The 17,037-nt window shown below is 32.7% G+C and overlaps 1 protein-coding gene across 1 annotated transcript; it reads right to left on the bottom strand.

Moving 5' to 3' along the window:
* Positions 1-4,450: 4,450 nt before the first annotated feature.
* Positions 4,451-14,381, bottom strand: LOC150108005 (glutamate receptor ionotropic, delta-2-like). Its single transcript, XM_090415634.1, has 3 exons — positions 14,252-14,381; positions 12,419-12,645; positions 4,451-4,714 (listed from the first exon to the last, which is right to left on the bottom strand). Exons 1-3 carry the CDS (start codon positions 14,379-14,381, stop codon positions 4,451-4,453), a joined length of 621 nt encoding a protein of 206 aa, XP_090271760.1.
* Positions 14,382-17,037: the final 2,656 nt, after the last annotated feature.

The raw sequence follows: 17,037 nt of genomic DNA, 5'->3' as shown, positions 1-17,037 counted from the left end.
CGACACACTTTCACATCAAACCTTGTTAGAAAAGCTGAGGCATGTTGGAATATTCGGGCCTCTTCACATGTGGTTTACAAACTACCTCCAACATAGAAAGCATATCATACACATCGGATCAAACCGAAGCAGAGAGCTACCAGTAACCTGTGGAGTGCCACAGGGAGCTGTACTCTCCCCAAATCTATTCAACATTTACACGCACGATATTAATCAGTTACCACTCAAAGGTAAGATATTCCAATAAGCAGACGATACAGCAATAATATCCATCCATAATAACGCAAGCATAGCCCAAACAAATATGCAACACGATATAAATCTGATCATAGACTGGCTCACGAAAAACTCCATACACCTAAACTCAGAAAAGACAAAATTAATGATATGCAGAAATCCACTGACTCGAACAGTTGATAACAAATATATAACCATCCAACATCCACTTTCCAACATAAACAACACACAGAGCAGCAAAACCACTACAATCACTCAGATTGAAAGAATACCAAACCTTGGAATTTACTTCGATGCAGATATGAAGTGGAATAGCCACATAAACCACTACACAACAAACTCCAAACAATAAGTGACAAACTCTACAGGTTAAAAGACATAGTTCCCATACGCCTAAAAACTCTAATATACAAAGCACTATGCCAAAATATACTAAGATACGCTATAACAACGTATGCTTTCTGTGCTGCACCCTACAAATTAAATAGATTAATGTCGCTACAGTGCAAAATGACAAAACTGATCTTTTCGGAACAAAGAGAAAATCACGACCTTATAAACATTTCAACAATGGCAGAACACAAAATACTGACAGAAAAACATTTAAGTCACTATGCAGCCTTGCTAAAACATTATTTCGATGCCAACTATAGCACAGTTAGAAATACATACCGTATAACAAGATCTCAGACTACTAATTATATCACGTATAAATACAATAATCACTAAGGAAAGGCCACGTGAAACTTCTACATTCCAGACATGATAAACAAATTACCTTTTGCATGCAGAAAGCTTACAAACTACAATAGCTTGAAAAGAGATCTAAGGACATACTATGAACAAGAAACATGCACTCAAAATACCACACAAATTTAATGAAACACAATTCGCTCAGGCTTCCAGTTCAGCGACACATCAATACATTCCAAGTTGTTGTGTCTGTGTTTGTGTGCGTGCGTGCGTGCGTGTGTGCGTGCGCGTGTGAGTACGCGCACGCGAATTTCTCAATCATAGATTTCGTAGCTTCCCAACACAGCAAAAAAAAATAACAATACCTAATAACCAACTGGTGTCATCCTCAGATAAGCTTACATATAAGCTTCGAGGATGAAAGCAAAAAAAATTAGTTCTCATCCAAGATGTATCATATGTAACCAAATGCATGTAATGTACATATCGCATGAAAAAAACCAATGTACGTAATGTAAATATCACATGTAAACAAATGTAAGTAATGTATCATATATAAACAAATGTAAGTAATGTATCTTATATAATCAAATGTGTGTAATGTATATAATAATTTGTAACAAATGTATGTAATGTATATAATAACTGTAACAAATGTGTGCAATGTAAAATAAATAAATAAATAAAATAAAATAAGAATTCTTTAAAAGTAAATCATCAGTTTACACCTTATGTTTGTGAAAATAAGGAAACATAATATTTGGATTGCATATGTTTAAATACAGTTGTACAATCACACCTTTTCAAACTTGGAAAAAAAAAAGTGTAAACCGCAACATCTAATATTATACAACTTATGTAACTCTGAACAATATAATTGTAAATTATTACTATGATTGTTATGTATATATATATATATATATATATATATAAAACTGTTATCATTATTACTATTTAAATCTCATTATATGTAGCACAAAGTGCTGAACCTTGTAAAATAATATACTGAATAGATGATCATTGTACATATGTAAATATTTGAAAGAACAATAAATATATATATTATTATTATTATTATTATTATTATTATTATTATTATTATTATTATTATTATTATTATTATTATTATTTAGTAGTGTGGAATTTGTGGATGTGTTAAATGAGTTCGATGGGCGAAAGGATTTATATAAAATGGATTTTTTCATTTGAATGGATTTCGTGTACGGAGACTTGAAAAGGTGTTGTCGAATGCAGTGAAAATGAATGTGCAGAATCAGGTAAACTAGAGTTATTAACGGGGGGGGGGTGGAGTAGATATGCATATTCAGTAAATATGCAGACACAGTTGAGTGTGTGAATGTGTGTAATATGCCCAAGCAAGTAGAAAAGGCCACGAATCAGAATGGGATAGTTATTATAAGGCATCAAAATAGGATATGGGACAAATCGGCTTCTGCAATTCATGCATATTAATGCCAGAAGTATTAGGAACATGAAGGAAGAATTATTGGGCTTGGTTGGCACTTCCAGACCACAGGTTATTGGCATTAGTGAAACATGGCTGACAGAAGAGGACACAGCTAGTGGGATTGAATGTGAGGGTATGGTGTATTCAGGAGGGACAGGGAGAATAAAAAGGTGGAAGGAGTGTTATTGATAATAGCTGATGAGCTACAGCCAAGAAGAATAGAAGTGGAAATGCAGAATAGAGGAAAGAGCACATTTGAAGCTATTTGGTGTGAGATTGAAACTAGCGGAACAAAACATACAATTGGGTGCTGCTATAGACCAGGTGATTGAATAGATGGTGGAGATAGAATCCATAAGGAAATAGAAGAAATGAGTGGAAGGAGGGTTATTATTATGGGAGATTTCAAATATGGAAACATTGATTGGAAGGAGGAGATGGGAGGAAGGAATTGGAATTTATACGGTTATTATGGGACAACTATCTGCTACAGCATGTAATGGAAACTACTAGGGGTCGGAGAGTGCTCGACCTAGTAATTGCATCTGAAAATTTGGCTGTAACGAATATGACCACGTTGCCACCAATTGGTGAGAGTGATCATAGGGTCTTGACTTGGGAGGTGGCTAAAGGTGTGGAATTTACAATTAAGACAGGGTTAATGTGGAATTATCGGGATGGTAAATATGACAAGCTTAGGAGATTGATTAGTTCAGTGCCATGGGAGGCGGTTAAGAAGTATTTGCATGAAGCAATGGCTGACCATATACCTAGAGTCCGAATAGTAAAAGAAGTAGGGGTTAAATGGATGAATAACACAATTAAGCTTGAGCTGCAAAAAAAAGCAACTATGTAGGGAATTTAACGAGAAAAATGACCGGCAGGCACCTGAATGGTATAAAGCGCAGGCCTGAAGGGTAACGAGTGTGGTAAGAAAAGCAAAAAAGGATTACGAAAAAAAATTGTCCATGCAGGCTAAAGAGAATCCAAAACAGTTTTTTCGATATGTTGCAAGTAAAAGAAAAATGCATATGGCAGAATGATTTTAAAGAATGCCAATTGCAGGGAGGTAACCGAATCAGTTGATATAGTTGAATTACTGAGCGAGCACATTGCAAGAATATATCATCCACGTGGTGTCATTGCTGAAATGAATGAACCAATAGATTATACGGGAATTGTGGTGAATAAATTGGAGGATAGTAGTCTATTGCAAAACGTCAATGTCAATACACCTGTGGGATTGGATGGTATACCAGCTCGTGTCGTACGTGAAGTGGCTAAAGAATTGTCAGTACCCTTGATCATTTTGTGTAATTTGTGTCTCGGGTCTGGGTTAGTCCAGAGGGGGTGGAAAGAGGGGAAAATAGTTCCACTGCATAAAGGAGGAGGTTCCAACACTGCTGTTGTAAATTACCGACCGATTAGCATATCAGGAATCGTTGTCAAGGTCTTGGAGAAATTAGTCAAGGGAAGAATACAGGATTGGATAGATTAAAATGGGATACTGCATGGGGGACAACCTTTTCATTCCTCAAAATGAGCTCGTGAAACTCATTCCTCCATTCCGTTTAGGGAATGAAAAGGTATTAGGCTGCCTACCTACACCTGCTTCCATTAATATTGTTATTATTATTATTATTAGAAGTAGCAGTAATAGTAGTAGTAGTAGTGTCATTTCAGACCTACAGTGAATCAAATACAAAGACGAAGGCTATACATCACCCATATCGGTTGTGATACTGTTGTTAAGTTTAGTTTTCCTTTTAGAAAGCATAAATGTAGAATTTTTTCCTATACGAAATAATTGTTTTAATGTCTGAAGATGTTTTATAATGCCACCTTAAAAATTAAACGTTGAGAAGCTTCAAGAGACTGCTATTTATGAACCAAATTATTCGGCTGAAGAAGCCACTGAGAAATCAAAATTAAAACAAAATGAAAATCTTATAAATAGTCATGTGGGTTAGAAAGAAAAGAAAAAGTTAAAAGAAATATTTAACCGATATTTAAATTGCTAACTCTCAGCTGTCAAATATACTTTATATTCACTTACATTATTGAAAACACCTCAATACAGGGATGTGCTTTGGGGAGCCAATGACCAAGAGAACTAGTATAAAATCCATCTTTAGACAAAACGAAATTATCAGGTCCATTCTCGTAAGCAGCATTTTCTAATAACAATCCCATCCAAATAAGGCAGTAATTCTCTCGCAAGATTTTTATGATGCATTTTTGAGGTGTTTCACAAAGAAGTGAAGGATCCCGTTCGACTTGTCTCCGGACACCTTTCAGAGCACCTGTGGTTGAACTCTAAAAAAAATAATAAAACATAGTAAACAATAAGACTTAACAGAGATCTTGATATTAAGAATGATTAAAATATTTGGTGGTAAGAAGAGAAAGAATCATCATTTATATTCAATTAAGACAACACAAAATAGAGAATTTTCAATTAAATAGTTACAATAAGAGCTAAGTAACGTATTTATTTAACCTTTTTTGGAGCTTTTTAATCTGTTATGTAGTATCTGTAATATACTGTTATATACTGTTACATGGTATATACTGTTTATTTAGGAAAGTTCATAGATGAATGCAATAAATATATATTTCTGCTTTAAATTATTATTAGATCTGTCATCAGTGATTATTACACTGAATAATATAATGATCATTACATTATTCAGTGTAATGTATTACCGAAATTATCACGAGAGATGTAATGATCATTACATCTCTCATCACTGATCATTACACTTTTGGAAGTGATTGGGTACTTCTTTTACTTTCACTCTGTGAACGTGATTGATAATGATGTGCATCCAGGAGAGATGACAAACCCTCTAATGGGAATAATATATGAGAATACTACTAAATAAAAATCAATACAAATGAAAGGCGCAAATTCTTATATTCTAGACGGGTTACAGATATCAAGGTGCTTCTAATGAATCATCGTTCCATGTAACTGATGCAGACAGTTTTTATTCAAAACATGGATCTTTGTTTCGATTAGGTGGATTGCAGCTTTTTAAAGACGTGCATATCTTCATTTTGTGATTCATAGTGTTTCATCATCATCATCATGCATATCAAGGATTTAGGCCTAGCTTGGCCTGTTCCGGTCTTAGAAGTCATCGTTGAATCGTTTAAGAGGACGTCTTAGTTTTCTTTTTCCTAATCGCTTGAACTTTAAGTCTTGTTTTGGTAATCTTTCAGTTTTCATTCTTTGAACATGTTCCATCCATTTATGTTTATATTTTTTAATTTTTTTTCAATTACTGGTTCTTGGTTTAATTCTTTCATAATTTCTTCATTTCTTTTGTGATCAAATAGGGTATCCTTTTGCAGTTTTTCTCATCAACTTCATTTCTGCTGATGTTAATCTTTGTTTGACATTTTGTTTTATTGTTCAGATTTCGCTTCCATACATTAAGACTGGTAGGGCTAATGTATTGAATACTTTTAGTCTGGTTTGTTTTTGAACTAGGTTTGTTTTAAATATAGTGTTAATTAAACCTGTTTTTTTACCTATTTTACAATTTTTGCGTTTATATCGTTTTCATTTTGATATGTGATCATATATCCTAGGTAGTTAAATGAATTACTCTGTTCTAAGATCTTCTTATCTATTACTATTTTAGTTCTTGCTCTATCGTGACCTTTAAAGGCCATTGTTTTTGATTTTTTCTTGATATTATCATACCATAATCTTTGGATTTCTCATTTATATCTAAAATAGCTGTTTGTAAGTTATCTTCAGAATTAGTAATTACTATTTAGTCGTCTGCAAAAAGGAGAGTATTTACGTTCACTGTAGGAGAACGTTTAATTCCTTGATGTAAATTTTTATTATATTTTATTATTATTTCATATAAGTAGATATTAAAAAGAGTTGCTGAGAGGGGATATTCCTGTAGATTCCCTTGGTTTATCTCTCTCGTATATGATAGCTCGTAATTTAATCTTATTTGTATTTGATTTTTTCATATATGCTTGTGGTAGCTTTTAGGATATTATTTGGTATTTGTCTTTCTTTCTTTGTGTTAAATAAAATTCTTCTTTACCTTTGTCAAAGGTTTTTTCAAAGTCAATAAATGCAATGTGTGTTTTTAAATTGTATTCTCTTCTTTTCTCTATTATTAATTTTTGGCAAAATGCTGGGTCTATACATGATGGTTCTTTTCTAAAACCATTCTATACTTCTAATTTTTGCTATTTAAGTTTGCTATTTAAGAGTCTGCTATATATTTTGTAAGAAGAATTTAGTATACTGATACCCCTATAGTTTTTAGGGTCACCTTTATTACCTTTTTTAAAGATTGGAATCACAATTGCTTTTTTCCATTCTATTGGGGGGATACCAGTTGAATAAATTTTATTTAAAAATAATAAGAGTCTTTCTTTGAATGTTGTTCTTACGTATTTATATAGTTCTGAACCTAGCTTATCTTCTCCATGTGATTTTTCGTTTCTTGTTTCTGGCTGATTACTAATTATTCTTTAGACATTTCCTTTTCATTTTCGTTAATTGTTTGCCAGTTGTATTTTTTAAAATATTTATCTGTCCATAATTCTGTGTAGTAATTTAGAAATTCTTCTAATTTCAATTCGGTGTTTAATTTTATGTTTTCTTTGGTATCTGCATTTAAGTGTTTAAAAACCTTATATACATTGGGTCTGATTTTATATAAATCATTCTAAATTAGAAATAAATTTGTTCCATGAATCTCTATGTGTTTTTCTGATTTCTCTTTTAGCTATAGCGCTTATTCTTTTATATTCCACTTCATCTTCTAATATTTTACTTCTTTACCATTTGTGGTAGGCTTCTTTTTTCTTTTTGATTATTTCCTTGATTGTATCATCCCATATTTTCAGTGCTTTCCTTTTATTGAATTTTTTGGTCTTTCCTAAGCTATTATTTGCTGCTGCATTTATTATTGTTTTTATATTATCATTCTATTTCTATTTATTCATTTTGTTTTATTTTATCTATATATTGGTTAATTCTTTGTTCATATATTCATTGTACATTTGTGTCATTCAATAGTCTAGTTTTATAAACAAATGTTTCCGATTTTCTTTCTGTTCTTGTTACTTGTGGCCATTTAGGCGGTAATCTTAATTTTATTTTAACAAAGAATTGGTCACTGCTTATTTCATATCCTCTGTGAAGTCTATCATCTAGTGAAAATTTTGATTTCTTTTCATTTAATATGAAGTAATCTAATATTGATTTCCATCCTCTTGCTGCCCAAGTATATTTATGTATGTCTTTATGTTTATAGAAGGAATTCATTATTTTTAGGTTATTATAAACTACAAAATCAATCAATTTTATTGATTTTCGTGTTTCCAATTCTTGCATTTAAGTCTCCTGCTAAAATTACGTAATCATTTTTATTTATTTTATTATGTATGGTTTGTAGCTGATTATAAATATCAATATTATCCTGTTTTCTTCCTTCTTCTGGAGCATATAAACCATTTATTGTTAAATAGCCTCTATCTGTTTTATTCTAGCTTATAGTATTCTTTCGTTCCATAATTTATAATGTTTTAACTGTTTTGAAAGTGAGTTATGAATCCAAATCATGACTCCTGCTTATGCTCTTTGGTCTATGTCGACTCCACTGTATATCATATTTTCTGTTCTGATAGTTCCTTTTAATTTCTTTTTTTTTCAGTGATTACTGCTATTTTAAAATTTCTTTTATTTAATAGTTGGTCTAATTCTATTTCTTTACATGCTATTCCTCTTAAATTCCAGTTTACTATATGTATTATATTTTGTCGTTTCCATTTTTGTTTTACCTTTTCCACTCTAGGATCGTTTTCCATAGATTGAATCCAATTATCTTTTTCTGTCAGTTTACAAGTAGAATTACGCTCTCCATGTCAGGGATCTGGCCTGACGATGGAATAGTTCAGTGGTAGGGCGAGCTGCTAAGACTTCCGAACAAGCCTTCTTCCGAATTTAAACCCATAGGAGGAATAGAGTATATTGAAAGGTAAAAGAGTAGACTATAGAAGAATTATAGTAGGGTTTATAGAGAGGGCATAGATGTAAGGCCAGAAATGAAAAGACCTCATGAACCTCCAGTACTATAATAGCATAATGGTCATAAAATAAGAAAAGTTGACTGATAAGGCCTTATAGGAAATTTTAAAGTGGAACTTCCTCAAAGTAGAAGAAGAAAAGGATAGATCCAGCTAGGGGTCCACGGAGTGCCACTTCCCTTACAATCAAGATGATTACCCCTTATGGCCCTGTTGGTCCACAAGTCTTTATTCAGTATATTCGGACCACCCCACGACACACACACACACACACACACACACACACACACACACACGCCCCCACGCCCCCACGCACGACGCACGCACGCACGCACGCACACATGGTGGACTCCCCTATCCACCACCCAGGGGAAGCGCTCTCTAGGGGTTGCAGGGTCCCCCGAGAGATTGCTAGTGTTTATTCAGTAAAATAGGAGAGATAATTTACTTGTTTATTTTTGTTTCTAAAGAGCGATATAGAAGATTTAAGAATTTACTTAATATTCACTATAATGTTTGATTTGTTATCAGAAGAACAAATTATACATTCTTTAATTATTCCTTGTAATCCACTTTTCAACACTAAACTATGCAATTTAACTATAACTTTAATTGAATTTTTTACATTATTTTATTCTGTCTTAAGCGATATTTAACTTAGGATATTTTACATTCCTTTAGGCATGGTTTCAGAGATGAAGCTAAATGATGTTAAAGATTCTAAATGTGAAAGTGATGAAGAGGACTTTTCATGAATAGGGAAATTTACTGAAAGCTGCTCTCTACCGTATGAATTATGATGAAAAAAACAAGCACAAGAGCACCTGCAGAAGACATTGCAGTTAGTGAATGAGTAGAGAGTTGCGAAACAAGCGCAATGACGAAACATCAACAACTGATAGAGAAATGGCGATATGGAGCATATTGAAAGAGATTGAAGAGGAAACAGATAATCATGGGCATTCAGGTGATGAGCATAACATGCCATGGTGTCACTACGGGCACCCATTTAATTTGCATGTTCAGTATGTAGTTAAATGATATCGAGAGAGATCTGAAAGGTAATATGTCATTTGCAGATGATGTAAATTTAGGGAGAATTATGAAGGTACACCACTGGGATGTGTGTGACTTTAAAAGAAATCTAGCGCCTTCGTTTGTACTGAATGTGAAGTTAGTAGTTTTCTCATATATTATTTCCATTAGAGGGTTAGCCATCTGTCCTGGATACACATTGTTTTCAATCACGCTCACAGAAGTACCACAAACACATCCAAAAGCGTTATTAAGTGTAATGATCACTGATAACAGATGTAATAATAATCAATTTATAGCAGAAATCTAGATTTATTTCATTCATCTAGGAACGTTCCTAAATAAACAGTTTATATTATGAAACACATTATAGATACCACATCACAGATTAAAAAGCTCCTGAAAAGATTAAATAAATACGTTACTTAGCTCCTACTGTAACTATTCGATTGAAATTTCTCTATTTTGTGTTGTCTTAATTGAATATAAATGATGATTCTATAACTTACAGAATAATGTTATGTAGTGTTAGGTTTTAAAATTTGGGACGCAGAAATGGTATGTAAAGAATCCAAGTGGTGGAAACATCTTGGAGGAAGAAGAGAATAAGAGAAATCTGTTAGCTCTTGAGGACGGGGACATAAACTTTCGGGGTGTGATAGTTAAACTAGAGGACACTGACATGTGGAAGTAAGAATGTTTTGGTTTCATTTCATACCACATTGACCAGGTTGCATATGGATTACTGTGAACAAATTTGGTTACCTGGTTTAGAAAAGAATGGAGGGATATTGTAAAGGATTGAGAGAGGTTTGACTAAGGTGTTTTCTCGTATCTGGAATGTTGAGTAGGAAGATGAGACTGAGAAATGCAATTTCCAGACGGTTAGAATGGGAAGACATATGAATGAAACATATAATTTGATAATATCCCCCTTAGGGTTATTGCCAAATTAATGCGGATGAAGTTTTACATAGAGAGAGGGGAAGGTAGGGGAGGTTATCTGAGGAAGCTATAGGGAGATATCAAATCGTGAGATCAAAATTTTGATTCGTTAGGGAAGAGAGCATTTCGCAAGCCTTATATATATATATATATATATATATATATATATATATATATATATATATATATATATATATATATATATATATATATATATATAATATATATATATATATATATATATATATGTGTGTGTGTGTGTGTGTGTGTGTGTGTGTTTATGTATATACCGTATTTTTCGGACGATTAGATTCCCCGGACTATAAGACGCACCACGAATTTATGAGACAATTTTTAGAAAAAATATATTATCATATAAATATGTATTCATTTATTATTACCATAACTATGCAGCATTATTTAAACGTCTTTATAATCGTCTCGTCCTTTCAAAACCACATACACTTGCCCACTAACTATTTCTGACGCCAATAAAGTTTTAGTAGGAAAATCGTTCCCACATATGCCACGAGACATGACGTGTTTGAATCTCATCGAAAACGTTGGAATCCAGGAATTGCCCAGTATCATCTACCTTCGGAATTCGATGTTTCTACGTAAAAAATTGCGTCTTATCTTCCCAAATATAAGGTATGTGCATAATATGCACACAAATTCCAACAGACATGGTAATTCATATTGTTGTCATATTATGCACTTTAGAGTAATGAGACAAAACATTTAAGCATACGCTTCATTTGCGTAATGACAAAATTGCTGTGCATATTGATTCGGATATCAAACATAAAATTTTTCATAAAAGACTACTGCCAGTTGAAGCCGACGTTATTTCTGCTAGAAACTTCAAACATGTCAAAAGAAAATTCTCTCTCTTTCCCTCTCTCTCTCTCTCTCTCTCTCTCTTTCTCTCCCTTCCTTTGTTAAAATCATCGTATCTCTGGGAGAAAAGGCTACCTTGAGAGATCTAAAACATGATAATAACATCGTGGTATTAAAAAGACAAAGGAAACGATTCCTGACTGTTAATACAAGTGGAATCAATAACTAAATAGAAGAATGTTTATTGGATAGGTGAACATCGCAAAAAAAATAAAAATAAAACTCTGTCAGAGAATATTACAAACCTGCCAACTGAAATTTTGTTCAAATACAAAAAATTAACCTCCCACGCCAACTACATTATCTACTTAACGGCCATAAAGCAGGAGATCCTTTATTCTACATCGTTGATGCCATAAATTAATGTAACCATAAGAATTTGCCATTCGAATTCAAGAAGCATATACGCAAGACATCGCCTTACATTAAAAAAATAATAATAAAAAGTCTGAATATGAATCATTATACAGAACCTTCGATTGTAGCATCACGATCGTTTAGCGAGCTTTGATGTGTCGTTTCGTTTCGTTAATATTTCTGTGGACGATGAACTCGAGCTGCTTTCCAAACTAACCCCCCCCATATTTGCATACTGATTGGCACTGACATAAAGGTACAATAGAATCCCTGGATAAATAAATGTATAATTGATAGAATCCTACATGATGGATTGATTTCAAAACAGATCACTAGAACTAGGACAAATCTGAATATGGAAGTAAATACTGAAAAGAAACTTGAACTAATTTAACTGAGTTGGAACATTTCAGAATTGTAAATTTTGATAACTTCGGTATTCAAAGACGTGGCGAGTGAACATTTTAACTGTTTTTGTCATGCATTAATTACTTTACTAAATTTTTATTTGAAATTCGTTAAACAAAAGTGGTACTCCAGACAAAACTTAAAGAAATCCTTCTCTTAAAGAATCGCTTCCTCCAACTAGTATTATATCTTGAAGGGACAATACCTTATCTTTTATTCCATTAAGGGTGTCACACACATAAACACACACATCCAGTATATGGCGTGTGTGTGTGTGTGGAGCGCGTGTGCATGAAAGTGACTTACCATTATTGTAGACATTACAGATGTTGCTTTAATTGTTCCGCACCTTATTTCGTTCTTTTCCAGTGCTCTCGATAGATCTCTGGTTGTTTCTATAACTTTTCCCTTTTCCAAGATTGTCAAATAAGACAGCAGACAACTGCTGTAAGATGCAGCTATTACAAAAGCAAAAATTAACCAGAAGGACGCAAACATGTGGAATGCTCTTGAAGGATAGAAAGAGCTGAAACCTGAAAAAAAAAAAAAAAAAGGAAAAGAACAAGAAATAAATTATTATTTCAAAACATATCTCGATTTGCTAGGTTAACACCTAATATATTCTCTAGATTATTATATGCTCTATTGTTACCTACAACGAAGTTTATGTGAAGTGATCTATCTTATATAAAATACGATACCATTGTTTTAAAGACTTTTTTCTGATTATAAAATCTCAGTGAGAATTTTGATGAGGTGATGAACTCACTATGCTTTCATTAAAATCGTTTCATTCATGATTTGGTCTTGCCAAATGCTATCTTTAGGATAATATTTTTGATGTGAGAAGCAGATATTATTGAACTTTGGAACATTTTTAATTAAAAGTTTACTTTATGTTATCATTAAAAATGGTTGTAAAGAGATTTACCCAATAAATACTGGATACAGGTTACGGATTTGACGGAGATCGACTTACTCTGGAACCGATCGAAAATATTTTCTCTAGTCGGCGATAAGGTTTTAACTAAAGTCTATCTTCGCGCGATTTATTGTAGAGGCGTGCAAACACCACTTTCACTGAGCTACACAGGACTTTTCTGGAAGTTTTAATAATCTTCTTACAATGTTTTTAACTTCGTTTTGGGAAGAATGGAAGATTGAAATAACGTTAACTAATATCAGAGATATGTGTGATTCTTCTCGGGAACCCATACAATTTGTTTGGAGAATGTAGATTGACAAATGAAACTTTTATAATGCAAGATGACACTCGGGTTTGAGTTCGTGTTAGGAAAAATTGCTTCCAATGGAGTCAATACTAGGTTGATATTTGAAATTGCCAGAGAAAGAAAAATTCTAGGATTTTACTTATAAGACTTACTGTTGACAAAAATCAATACTTATGAGCCTGATCGGGGTTTAGTATTATTTTATTAGACGCGAAAAATTAATGTGAGGTTGGTGATTTCAAGCACTTCGGTATTGCTGTTGGCATGATCAGTGCAACCGGATTGAGTGATGGTAAACATTAAAATATCAGAGGAACATGACTCAGCTGTTAAGAAAATTGAAGAAAATCAACCTTTGGAGAAAGGAAATCAAAAATTGAGAACGGTTATCCTCATTAGATGAACTCATTCTCAGATGTATTGAAACATGAAATGATATAAAACGTAATATAAAAAGTTTACCAGTCGAAAGTGAGATTATTACCATTCATGTCAGAACTTATTGATCCAAAGCATCCATTGAAATTCCTTATTGTATTCAATATTGCCTGTTTAAGCATAAAACATCACTGCAATGAAGAAGTCGTTTTAACCGGTGATTTAAACTAGTTCGAAAGGTTATAGTCTGTCAACCACAAGAAAGTAAGATATCCAATATAAAGTATATTTAATGAAACAAAGTCTACAAAGGAAAATTGAAAATATTGAAAATAAAGGTTCCATTAACTATTTATATCTTATTCCTTATATAAATCATTTTAGGTGTCTTACCCTTTTTTTAATAAATGATTTAATGAAAATCATATTATATAAAATATGTAGGAGACGAGTATTAAAAGTACCAATAAGCGATATAGCGTGTATTTTGGTTATTGACGTATGGGCTTTGTTTAGAAATATTACTTACCTTTAGTAGTAAGTGTTCCGAAGAGTACCCAGAACACGGCAGTGAAGTTCACTTTTTCAAAATTAGTAATATGAGATGAAATTATTAGAACGAAATACGTTGACAAACTGCCTACTAAAAGTGATGCCATTAGGAAAATCCATACCTGAAAAAAACGACCAAGGAGACAAATTATGTCAGTTAAATAGATGAAAATATATAGCCATACTGATAAAATTGGTAATCTGATAAAATTACTATAGAGAAGGGCAAAACTTTTACTGAGATTGACCATCAAATCTATCAAATCGATAATAAACTTACAGTTGTGTTGTAAAAGGTATAGCTATATCCCAATATGCTCACATTTCATGTTAATGTTCAGCACCTTATATAAGCATTTAGTATGTGTATTAGGTTCCCATTATTGGATAGCCGTGAAGATATTCAGACGATGTCGAATTAAATATAATAATAAGTTACTTCAATAACTATCATGAACAATCAGCATTTTCATGCCATTTGAGAACCATATTTAAATATAAGTATTAAAGCTTGTACAATATTTGTGTGTGCGTGTGCGTATATGTGTGTGAGAAAGAGAGAGAGCGAGAAAAATTCTATCAGATTAGAATCATATCATATTTATTATATGATTCTAAAATCATATCAGAAATTGGTATCATAAAACTACCTACCGTAAATGAAAACGGTTGAATAATTGCATATGATGATAATAATTGTCTTGGTCTTCTCGTCATGAACGAAAATGGCGTAATATATAAAGGAAAAAGCATGTCGGCTGCACAAGTTCTGTCCAAGGTAATTTCATAGCTAATACCATTTATATCTGCTTCCTCAAAAATAAAATAAAATAAATGACGTCATATTTCCTAATCTTCAATTTTTCATTTAATATAAAACAAGAGCTTAAGTAAAGAATGGAACAGTATTAATGTATATGGTATATATTATTTATATAAATTTTGGTATTTAATTTAAATGAATACATACCTGATAGAAGAACATTCTGCTAAAACCAACGAAACTCTTATTTTTGATTCCTCCCCAGTTTTTATACGGAGGATTCAACAGTTTATATCTATAAATAAATAAAAATGCTTATTTAGTTTTCTTGTGAAAATAAGGGAACAGGTGAGAAAATAGCTTTTCTAGCAATTTTCTTAATATTCCTGCTCAGGATAAAAAATAGTAATGACTGTGACTATGGTAGTTAATGTTATTTTCTACGTCAGTGTTTTTCAAAGTGTGGCAGGCTTACACGGAAAGTCTTTAGAAATAATGAAAGGAAAGAAAATGACTGTAGTAAGTGGATGTAGATACACGATGATAAATTAGGATCCGATTTTTGTAATGAAAGTAATGAACTAGAAAAATCCGTATGTTTCTTGAGGTAAAAAAAAAAAAGGTAACCGGTGTAAATCCTCTCAAAGTAGAGCTCAATTTGTGTTAAAAATAAAAAATATATAAAACCATATTTTACCCTATTATTTATTTTACTTTATTTCAAAATATGGTTTTATATAAAAACCATAGTTTACTTTTTATATATTTATCTTATTTTACCATAATTAACTTATTTTGAAGTAACCATTATCAAATGGTTACCTCTTTTTGAGCACGTTTTATTTAGAATGCATGCTGTTACCTTTCCTTGAAAAGGTAGCATTACTCATTATTATTATTATTATTATTATTATTTTTATTATTATTATTATTATTATTATTATTATTTCGCTATTTCGTTGCTCCCATACTTTAAGTTGCAAAGTAGATTTTTCCTTGTGAATTAAAATTTAAAGTGTATCAGTGAATTTCGTTCTTCAAGCCGAACATATAGATGTAGAAATGGTAAGTACCTGTTAATAAATAAATAAATTATAAGTATTCAAAGTTCGAAGTAAACGTTGTACAACTAGGCGAGAAGAGAACAAAAGAAGTCTCCATGTTAGAAATCACAGCATGATCGTCATATAAGAAATATGAAGTGCTACAAATGCCATTAAGACAACAGGGAAAGAAAACCACATAACATGCAGGAACTGCCAGTGAAACATGCATTTTCTATGTTTGGGACTGTCCGAGACCATTTGGCAACGAAAATCAAACGCGAAGCGTGATGAGTGGAAGTGCCCGCATTGTAGAGAAAACAAAGGAATGTTTACTTCAACTGCAGGCAGAAAACATCCAACGCTGAAAACAACTGCAGGCGGTAAACAGATAGCACAGCAGTCAACAGCAGAGGGATCTTTAATTGACCATGATTTATAAACATGTAATACCAACAAGTTTCGCCGACGGGGCTGTCCAGCTTCTTCAGGGCTTATAAGGGTAAGAGAAAAAACTCAAAGTGGCTAGTACAAAGAAAATTGAGTATTTATACACTATCTTATAAATTAAACATTAAAACAGAAGCCGTAACATTACACGCATGGAACGTGTAATGTTACGCGTTCTGTTTCTCCTATTCCCTCAGTCCGGAGTATTCGCTAGGGGGATCCTCTATCTCCCATTTTCTTTAACTGCGTCATAGATGAGTTTCTTCACTCTCTTCCTAGCTACCCTTTATGCGCTTCTTTCTTTAATGCTATGGCCTTTGCGAACGATATTATTCTCGTTGCCCCTACTAAGATAGGATTTCAGGAACTCCTTGACCCGGCAATTGATTTATCTATATATTTGAGGGCTTTCCTTAATGTAGAAAAGTCCTGTTCTTTAGCTCTTGTTTCCCTTGGTCGTGAAAACTCATTAATATCAAGCCTATAGAGATTTCCTTGCACGGGAGG

This window comes from Typopeltis vanoorti, chromosome 3, assembly GCF_054136105.1.
Source record: "Typopeltis vanoorti isolate ZY-2024b chromosome 3, IOZ_Tvanoo_1.0, whole genome shotgun sequence".
Classification (NCBI taxonomy): Eukaryota; Metazoa; Arthropoda; class Arachnida; order Uropygi; family Thelyphonidae; genus Typopeltis; species Typopeltis vanoorti.
This window is presented reverse-complemented; position numbering and strand designations above follow the sequence as displayed.

Coding starts and splice junctions, on each gene's coding strand:
- LOC150108005 (XM_090415634.1), bottom strand. CDS start 14,381: ATGGCATCACTTTTAGTAGGCAGTTTGTCAACGTATTTCGTTCTAATA. Junction 12,646..14,251: donor CGGAACACTTACTACTAAAG/GTAAGTAATATT, acceptor TTTTTTTTTCAG/GTTTCAGCTCTTTCTATCCT. Junction 4,715..12,418: donor CTGTAATGTCTACAATAATG/GTAAGTCACTTT, acceptor TATTTTTTTTAG/AGTTCAACCACAGGTGCTCT.